This window comes from Phocoena phocoena, chromosome 3 (assembly GCF_963924675.1).
Source record: "Phocoena phocoena chromosome 3, mPhoPho1.1, whole genome shotgun sequence".
Taxonomy (NCBI): Eukaryota; Metazoa; Chordata; class Mammalia; order Artiodactyla; family Phocoenidae; genus Phocoena; species Phocoena phocoena.
In genome coordinates, this window is record NC_089221.1 from 43,472,522 (window position 1) to 43,483,098 (window position 10,577).

Sequence of the window (10,577 nt, forward strand, 5' to 3'; positions counted from 1 at the left end):
TAAATTGGAAATACCAGTATGAGTTCATGATGTATTTTATCTTAAAAACATTCTTAGCTCTTTCCACTGAAAAACCCTAGAAACAACAATCCAGTAGCAATGAGATTCCTAACACCCAGACTGTAGTCTCTAAATAGTACTTCACACTAACTGGAACCATGACTACTTAGGAAATGGTTGATATTAAGACGAACCTGGAACATCATGTCACTTCAGAAATCAGGAAGCTATCAAAGACTAATGAAGCTGTGTCAAAAGGATGAGCCAATGTGAAAAGTTCCCACTAACCAAAGATGGGGCGATTTAAGTTTAAGAAGAATAATAACTGTAATGGATTAAAACACATCAAATATGTTTAAATATGAATCCATAATGAGGAGAAAAACCCCTTACATCTACCTTTGGAGGATGGTAGGGAACCAACTTATAAAACTGGTTAATAAATGGAAAATATTAACACCATTTTGCTTCTCTTATATGGACTGTACGTCAGGGTAACCAATAGTTGATGGAGAAAAGCTTTAAGTATTTCGGATGAAAAAAAAAAAGAAGAAAAGGATAAAATATCATTATTTTGTACCTCATATATAAATAATGATCACTGATGAATGCTCAAACCTTTAAGTGAAAAACTAATGTGAAACAACATGGTTAAATTCCAAAACCATTCTGCTGAGTCATTAATCCTTTCACAAAAAGAGCACATACTTTATGATTCCATTTATATGACATTCTGGAACAGGCAAAAGTCTATAGGGAAGAAATGAGACAAGTAGTCGCCTTGTGGAATGTGGTGAAATAGGGTGGTGGTTGGGATTGACCGGGAAGGGGCATGAGGGTTTAACAGTACAGTAGTGTCCTGTATCTTGACAGGGGTTTAAGTTACACAGATGTATATGCACTAGTCAAAACTCACTGAATAATACACTTAAGATATGTAAGTATATCTTGAGAGAAAAATAAATTTTCTTCTTTTCTTTTTTGGCCACACCATGCAGCTTGCAGGATCTTAGTTCCCCGACCAGGGATCGAACCTGCGCCCCCTGCAGTGGAAGCAGGAGTCTAACCACTGGACTGCCAGCGAAGTCCCAAGAGATACTGATACATAAATTTTACCTAAAAACAAAAACGTTCCTGTTTTTGTAAACATCTAGTTAATTAATCTAATTAATGGTGTAAATGCTGAAGTGATTAAGGGTGAAGTATATAAACGTCTGTAACTCATTTTGAAATGCATTAAAAAAAGAGATTGGTAGATGGAGACAAAGATGCACAGATAAACAGGTATGTGATAAAGCAAATATAGTAAAATGTTAATTGTAGAATCTAGGTAATGAGTATGTATAAACGTTCACTGTAAAATTCTTTCAACTTTTCTTTATGTTTGAAAAAAAACTAATGGGGAATTTTAAAATACCCGAAACCATTGCTCAAACTTAGCATAAGAAAATCAATCAAACATTATGTGGTTGTTCCTAATGGAAGTACACATACTCCTATGAATTATTTTTGAAAAGAAAAAGAAAATCTGATTAAGATTCTAGATCTAATGGCAAGTTTTAGGAAATAAAGGGACAGAGGAATGTATTAAATAATGTGTAACCATTATTTTAATAACTGAATTGCAAAGAGAAAGAAGAGAGAGAGAGGTGGAAACTACGGTTAAGAGAGACAAAACATATGAATTGGCAATATATGGTGATTATTTACATCTTGAACAAATGTAAAAATACATACATATATCTATGAGACAACCGGGAAAATATGAACACTGATTAAAAATGTGACAATATGAAAGTATTTTCAATTTCATTTAGCTATGTCGTCATGTTGTTTTAAAAAGTGTCCTTATCTTTTAGATAGATGTACTAAAATATTTATGGATATGACAATATGATGTCTAGATTTTCTTTAAAACAATCTGGGGTGGGGTATATATAAAATAAGACTGGTCATGAGCGGATCATTATTGAAGGTGGATGATGAGCACATGAGGATTTCTTACACAATTCTTTCTACTTTCACGTTTCAGATATTCTAAAATAAAAAGTTAAATAAAATGTTTAAAACTTTGCATTTAGTATTACTACTTGACAAAATAAAAATTCTAGCACCAAAGGCTAACTTAATAAATTCAATGCATAACAAATTTAAAATAACTTGCCATTCAGATTTTAAAGTGTAGTTTGTTTCCAGGTGCGTTTCCTTTCCAGGATCCCAGTGACACATCATTTTCTTTCCTTCGTTCACAATGCAACTCAAATTTTTAGGTTTTTCTGGAGGCACTAAAAGGGAGAAATTAGAAATTTTCAAAAAGCTTTATATTCACAAATAACATGCAATTTATATACTACTCTAGACATTTAAAACAACCTAAATTAGATAGAATAAAACAAACCCAAGAAAAAAGGACATAATGAAAGACTGGTGACTAAAAAATTAATTTCTTTTCTATTTAAATTCAAATCTTTTAGATAGTAACATACATTTTCTATCATAATTATCATTAATAGGTATGTTTCAAATTAATTTTCTACACAAAATCAACTTTCATTTATAGCTGGACATTATCAACTGACTTCTCCATTAAATGTATTTTAAAATAATATTTGAATGTTAGGAAGAGGCAATTAAATAGAAGCAAAAATGATTCATTTATATTTCTCTCCCTATTGCCTTCCCAAACTCTGCTGGAGGAAAAGCAAATGCCAAAATTATAGTTTTAGGTGATCCACAAATTTGGTAATCCATTCTTGGATCATACTAAGTTTACTTATTTGCCTCAACACGGAAGAAGGACTCTCTCCAGTATTTATTCACCTTCTCAGGTAGTTGCTTTACACTGCATTTTCTCAGCAACTAAGGGAAATTGAAACTTACTATGAATACAGTCACAGATTTCAATTCAACATTTTTTGGGGGTGTCTAATGTCAAAATAATTTTCCAGAAAACGGACAGATACTTGGCTTTCAGGAAAAATATAAAACTTGTGTTACTCTTTAGGTTTTTTGTATATTTGTAATGCAAATGCAGTTCTACTTCTAAGCTCATTAAAAAAAAAAATGTCCAAAACTCACTGAGCTGACAGCTTCTGCATTTCATAAAGACCAATAGACAACAGACATTAAAGTTGTAATTCAACAGTCATGACAAAGTCTGAAATAAGAAAAAAGTAAAACACTTACGGCCTGAAATTATTCTGATTCCATAAACATTCTGATCAATTTGTCCAAATGTACGAATGTTGCAAGTGAGTTGAATATTTAATAAAGATATATCTGTAAATGTGACACTAGATGCTGTTCTGTTTATGACAGTATATTGTTCAAAAGGAACAATAACATGGTTTGTTTTCCAGAAAATGTAATTAGCATTCACATGAAAATAATCCATACATTTTTCCTTTAGCACACAAACTGCTGTGAAATTAGAACCAAGTTGTACAACTGAAGATTCAGGGTGGATATGACCACATGGATCTAGAAGTTCTCCTGAAAAGGAACAATAACAGAAAATATAAAAATGGACTGAACTTTTCTGGTACAAAATGATATTCTGCATCAATGCAGTTCCTCAATCTTCATTAAAATATCTCTAAAGACACAAAAAAAGAAGAAACACTGTGAAATTTAATATGATCAGAACTTAATGTCTAAATTTGTAAAGAAATATACAAATTATATGGCAGATGGAGCTGGATTTAAAAAAAAAAACCTATGCAAGCTTTTTATAATATTTTAACTTTGTTTAGGAAACAGTTTGCCTGCAGCATGATTCATATTTGCTCTGCCCCCAATCCTGTTTCTCGATTCAGACCCAGTGTCTAAATTAGACTCTCCAGAAGACAGGCAGTGGTCTCTGCTCTTCGCCAGTCCTGAATTCCTTTGGAGGTGCGAATGGGGGCATGGAAAGATAGTCTACATTGTTCATGTATCAAAATCAGACAAAAAGGAAAGAGCAGGGGAGCAGTAAAAAACAAAGACTAGAATAAGATGGCCAAATACATTGGTTTTCACAATAAGTATATGGGATAAAATCTCATATTAAAAAACAAAAAATCAAATTGTATAAAAAAATAAAATACAACCATATGCTTCACCTATCACCTACTCCATGTTGATGACATCTAAACCCCTGTCTCTGGCTCTAACTTCCTAAGTTTTCAATGGCTTATAAGACATCCACCTGAGATATTCTGTAAGTACTTTAAAATGAACATGTCTAAAGCTATATGCATCATAGTCCCTCCCAAAGTTATTCTTTCTTATTCTTATTTCTCTACCTCTGCTAACAACACCACTCCCATCCAGCCATCTAGGCCGGATAACCCGTAGTCCCCTCTCTCTAATTAGCCTCCTCCCCTGAGTCTTCTGTATTCCTAGTATGTGTATCAACCTCTTCTCATCAACCCTATTTTGGCTGCTGGTGCTTAGGCCATCATACTATACCACTGTCTGATCTCCTAGTTTATCTTACATACAGCTGCCAGAGTTACTGTTCAAAAATGAATATGCCATTTCCCTATATTAAATTATTTAATGGCTATCTAGTACGATCAAAATAAAATTCTCAAATATTTGGCATGATTCTATTCTCTTTCTCTATCCTCACTGTCTAGAAACTTAAGGCAGCTTTCTCTGGTGAATGCCATTTACCAATGGGATTTGAAGTTCTATCTGAGCTTCAATTTCTTCACTTGGAAAATGAAGTTAATAATGGCTATCTTTTTTTAAAATTTATTTTTATTTATTTATTTTTAACATCTTTATTGGAGTATAATTGCTTTACAATGGTGTGCTAGTTTCTGCTTTATAACAAAGTGAATCAGTTATACATACACATATGTTCTCATATCTCTTCCCTCTTGCGTCTCCCTCCCCCCCACCCTCCCTAAAAATGGCTATCTTGAAAAGATTTTTGAGATTAGAAATTAGTTATGTAAAGAACCTACTACAATGCCTGGTATTCAACAGGCCTCCAATAAATGGTAGCCTATCATCATTACTACTACTCTCCAGAGACAAGTAATCTAGTCACATTGATGGGGTCTGGAAGGGTCTCTTAGAGGTGACTGGTTCTAGCAGTTAAGGTAGAAGACATACAGAATCAGAGAATTACGAAACTGAGAAAAACCTTGGAGATCATTTACTTCAACCCTTTATTTTATAAAGATCACTGAGATACTTTTACCGAGTCAACCTCAAGTATCAGGCAGATTCTTTCAATTCCCAACTTGGTCCCAGGTTAGACTGCACAAAGGATAAAACTACTTTAAAAAGCTAAATAATTATCTTCTTATTCCGTATCTCTCATAAAACCCATAAGGCCCAGAGTCAGAATGTTTATTTCTTTGTTTCAAAACCTATGATGTGGCCTATTTACATGACCTTGCCATTATTTATACATGTCTATGGCAAGTCCCAGTGCACAAACTACTCTAAATTTCTATCTGTGGCACACTAATAAGTTACCTTGTTGATACTGAGCCAGTCCTTAAAACTCCCTTGACCTTACTTTATTCCTTGGTAAAATCATTCCTGTTTTAATTTCTCTATAATATTTAGAGGGAACAGTACCTATGAAATATACTTCAGAGTACTAAAGAACGTTAAGACATAACCAGAGACTAAATAACAATTTTTAATCACACAGAATAAGAGAAATACTAGAAATGGGCAAATGTTCCAGTTTTCAAAGTGAAACACAGGCTCACTAAAACCACCCCATACCAAACTAAACTCATTTTTATAGGACTACTAGGCTACTTGAGATCAAATTTTAAAAAGAGTATTTTAATTTAAATAAAGGTATTTAATAAAGTTAGTTGGGATATTCATGTAGACAAGATGAAGAACTATGGATTAGAATATACTATAACAGATATGAGGGGCTTTCCTGGTGGCGCAGTGGTTAAGAATCCACCTGCCACTGCAAGGGACACGGGTTCGAGCCCTAGTCCGGGAAGATCCCACATGTCGTGGAGCAACTAAGCCCGTGTGCCACAACTACTGAAGCCCGTGCACCTTAGAGCCCGTGCTCCACAACAAGAGAAGCCACTACAATGAGAAGCCCACGCACCGCAATGAAGAGTAGCCCCTACTCGCTGCAACTAGAGAAAGCCCGCGTGCAGCAATGAAGACCCAATGAGGTCAAAAATAAAATAAATAAATTTATAAAAAAAAAAAAACAGATATTAGAATGAACATTATGAAACTGCTGATATTTAGCTATTCTTGATCTACAAAACAGAAATTTCATAGCTTCAAACTAATAGATTTTTAATTGGTTAATTACTCATACATAAAAAAATCACTGACTAAAAATGTCAATGAGAGGGAGACTTAAGTAGTAAGCTGAAGTGCCTGCCCTCAGTCCTTGGGGCAGACTGTATTTTCCAACGAAGGTCATACCTATATATGTATCCCATTGAACATGCTCAGCTTACAAAGTGACTGATACTCCTTCTACAAAGAAATGGGGTCTGTATTCCCCTCCTGTCCTCAGATCTGTAAAGGTGCTTATGCCTGCTCCAGCCAACAGAGTGTGCTAAGTGACTTCCAAGGCTAGATCATCAAAAAAATAAAACTTCTGACTAGCTCTCTTTTTCTCTTGGGACATTTGCCCTTGGAACCCAGCCACATGCAAGGAAGCCAAGGGCACGTGGAGACCACGTGTGGTGTTCTGGCCAAGCGCCCCAGCAAAGCCCTCAGTCTACAGCCAGCATCAATATCAGACATATAAGTAAATGAGCCGTCAGATGATTCCAGCCCCCAATCTTTGAATATTTTAGCTGAGGCCCCAGATATCAGAGCAAAGAAGAATCAGTCTGACTGTGCCTGTCTGTATTCCTGACCCACATAAACCATAATAATAAGTAATGTCATTTTAAGGCATGAAGTTTTAGAGTAATCTGTGTGGCAGTAATAGATAATGTAGTCCTGTTATTTTCAACATTTTTATCAATAACTTGGGGGAAAACAGAGAGAGAGACAGAGAGAGAGACACACACACATATTTATCAAATCAGCAAGGGACAAGACTATAATGGATTGCCAACAATTTGGATGATAACATTAGGATTCAAAATTATGTTGAAAGATTAGACTGATAGGCTAATGGATTTTGCAAGAGAGAAAATTATCTCCTAATTAGGTTGATAAGAAATAAATATATCAGGGAGAAATGGCTTAAAAGGTAAGTCATGTGAAAATGATCTGAGAGGGCTTCCCTGATGGTGCAGTGGTTAAGAATCCGCCTGCCAATGCAGGGGACACGGGTTCGAGCCCTGGTCCGGGAAGATCCCACATGCTGTGGAGCAACTAAGCCCGTGCACCACAACTACTGAGCCTGTGCTCTAGAGCCTGCGAGCCACAACTACTGAGCCTGTGTGCCTAGAGCCCGTGCTCCACAACAAGAGAAGCCACCGCAATGAGAAGCCCATGCACCGCAACGAAGAGTAGCCCCCGCTTGCTGCAACTAGAGAAAGCCCACATGCAGCGACAAACACCCAATGCAGCCAAAAATAAATCAAGTTAAAAAAAAAAGATGTGAGGATTTTCACTGACTGGTAGGTAGCTTAACATGAAACTATGGTGTATCTTAGTGGGCAAAAAACTATGTTGCTTTAATAAAAATGATGTTCAGATCAAAGTAAGTAATAAAATCACTATATTCAGACCATGTCTAATTCTGATACATTAATTTTTTTAAGTGCATTTTATTCAATAATAATAATAAAATAATAAATAATAAATATATAAAATAATAATATATTATTACTATCCTTTTTATAATTCTTACTGTGGGCCAGGCACTGCTCAAATGCCTTCTGTATATTAACTCATTTAATTCTCACAATAACCCTAGGAGTTAGGGACCGTTATTATCCCCATCTTACCGATCAGGAAACTGAGACACAGATTAAGTGAATGGCTAAAGTTTCATAGTTGGTAAGTAGGAGAGGTGGGATGGTATTATATTTTAAATGTGATATGGGAAACTAAGAGAAGAGTCAGAAGGGTAATTAGCACATATAGATTGGAAGCCAAGTCCTATAAAAGAATAATTAGGTAAATTTAGTTTGGGGAAGAGAGGGGTTACAGACACAGGAAAGCAGTCCTTCAATACTTGAAGAGTTGAACATGGGAAAGGAAAGTGGGCCTACTATAGAAGGATTTCTAGGATTAATGAGAAAAAGTTACAAGGAAGAAAATTTGGGTTCAAGACTAAGGAAAGACTTAAATAAGGAAAAATTTCAACATAAGGTTTGTATCATTTCAACTGTTTAAAAAGAGGCTGCATTCTTGAACTTGAAGAGGGCTTGACTTAGAGCAGTGCTTCTCAAACTCTCTGTGGTGAAGGATCAGTTTAGGTTTTCTTCTCCCGATCTTTCACAAACTTATACTTTTGTTTTATATTAATGTTCAATGGGACAAGTCCACTGATCACATGCTTGGATGTCATGGCTATGTCAAATTGTTAAAAGAGTTTCTAAACATTTATTCTTAATTTCTGTACTCATCTCATTGTGGATCAAAAACAACCAGTTCTCAGACAGGCTGTGGTCTAGTATGAGCAGTATTGCTCTAGGTGACCTCTTTTTTCTGTTATCACAATCACACTGCTGCTCAGTGACACCTTTGGAGTGAAGGTTAAGGAGTGACGTGCTAAAAGTTAACAAATTTCCTATTTCTTTATTTATAAAAACAAACAAAATAAACCCTTTTTTCTTTCTCTACGTTAAAGTTACTGTTAGTATAGATAAACAGGATTTAAGATTACTGAGTAATTGAGTGTTTCAACTCAAATTATAATTTATCAAGAGTATTTTTTACTTCTTAAATTCATTTTTAAGACAACATCATTCTCTCAATAATGATCCTAGAAAGAATAAATATATAAGCATAATTAATTATTCAACATGAGCTTAGTTATGTAATTATACAAAAATACACAAACCTAATTTGTGGGGTTGGGAGGTAGGATATTTCATGAACCTTACCTACAGATTCAGTGGTGAGGAAAATAAACAAGGTGTGCACTATCCAAGTTTGCAATGTCAACATCTTGCATAGATATTTCTGTAAAAGACACATGTAATATTATTTTAAATATTTTTACTCTTAATACACATAATAAATTCAGACACAATTTCTAAAGCTCTTTTGTTTCCACTGTATAGCTGTTTTCTAAAAGGTGGTAAAATTCTTATGAGAACGCAGAAAACAAGTTGAAGTCTTCAGAATATTTTTCTTTATTCCCACTAAAGTTATGGTTACATAAAATATTACTGGGAAACAATTTATACTTTAAGGTTAATTAAAAGAGCAATTCTGTTTCTGTATTATGAAGTCTTGCACTATTAGTAAATACTCTGTGAGACTGAGAGCTTCAGAGAGACAAAATTCTACATGGCAAAACCCAGCATTAGCAACTTCAAAAGATAATCGACAAAATGGGGGAAAGAGTTTTTTGTAATTCATAGCCTGACCAAAAATATCTCCTGACATATGAAGAATGCCTACAAATCATTAAAAAAATTCCAACACCTCATCTTGCCTTTTTAGAAGAAAACAGGCAAGATGAGCTGAACAAGCAGTTTATAGAGAAGGAAATACAAGTAACTCAAACATATGAAATGATACTTTCAACCTCACTCATAGTGAGATACAAATTAAAACAACCCAGATAGGAATGCAAGATGATACACTTTGGAAAACAATGTGGCAGTTCTTTACCAAGTTAAAAGTACATGATAAGCCTCAGCATTGACACTGACAATTATATGAAGTTCAAAAACAGGCTAACTTAATCTATGGGGATAGGTCAGAACAGTGGTTCTCTTTTGGAGGGAAGGTGGTGGGAGGACAGAAGGGAGCATTCTGGGATACTGAACATGAGCTGTACACTTATGATTTGTGAACTTTATTGTATATAAGTCATAGTTAGTAAAAATAATAAAACAAACAAAACTACTGCAATATCATTCTCACCTTGAATACTGGCAAAAATATAAAAACTAAAAAGTTACCAACAGTGTTATGAGAATATGACATAAAGGCATTCTCATACACTGCCAGTTATAAACTGGCATAACCTTCCCATCAAATTGTACACTTAAAACTATGAATTTTATTGTTTGTAAATGAGACCTCAATTAAAAACAAAAACCCTACCCAGACAAGGTGTATGGCCAATTTTGCACTATCAGTCAAAATTAAAGTACATGTACGTTTGAATCTAATGATTCTACTTCTAGTATGCTATCCTATGAATATGAGCAAAACAACACACGTACAAGGTTATTCACTACATCATTCTTTTTTTTTTTTTTTCTTTTGCGGTATGTGGGCCTCTCACTGTTGTGGCCTTTCCCGTTGCAGACCACAGGCTCCGGATGCGCAGGCTCAGCGGCCATGGCTCACGGGCCCAGCAGCTCCGCGGCATGTGGGATCTTCCCGGACCGGGGCACGAACCCGTGTCCCCTGCATCGGCAGGCGGACTCTCAACCACTGCGCCACCAGGGAAGCCCTACAGCATTCTTTTTAATAGTAAAAGGCTGAAGCAACCTAAATGT

General features: G+C 35.2%; 1 protein-coding gene across 4 annotated transcripts in view; it reads right to left on the bottom strand.

Annotated features, from left to right (window-relative positions):
- Positions 1–9,066, bottom strand: part of IL6ST (interleukin 6 cytokine family signal transducer) — a 30,658-nt gene extending 21,592 nt beyond the window's left edge. For 3 of the 4 annotated variants that reach the window (XM_065873604.1, XM_065873603.1, XM_065873602.1), the window contains exons 1-3: positions 9,003–9,066; positions 3,187–3,492; positions 2,165–2,285 (exon numbers count right to left, since the gene is read on the bottom strand). In XM_065873604.1, coding sequence (XP_065729676.1) covers positions 2,165–2,285; positions 3,187–3,492; positions 9,003–9,066 — 491 coding nt within the window. The remainder of the gene's footprint in view (positions 1–2,164; positions 2,286–3,186; positions 3,493–9,002) is intronic. The other variant, XM_065873605.1, reaches the window with a different exon arrangement.
- Positions 9,067–10,577: the final 1,511 nt, after the last annotated feature.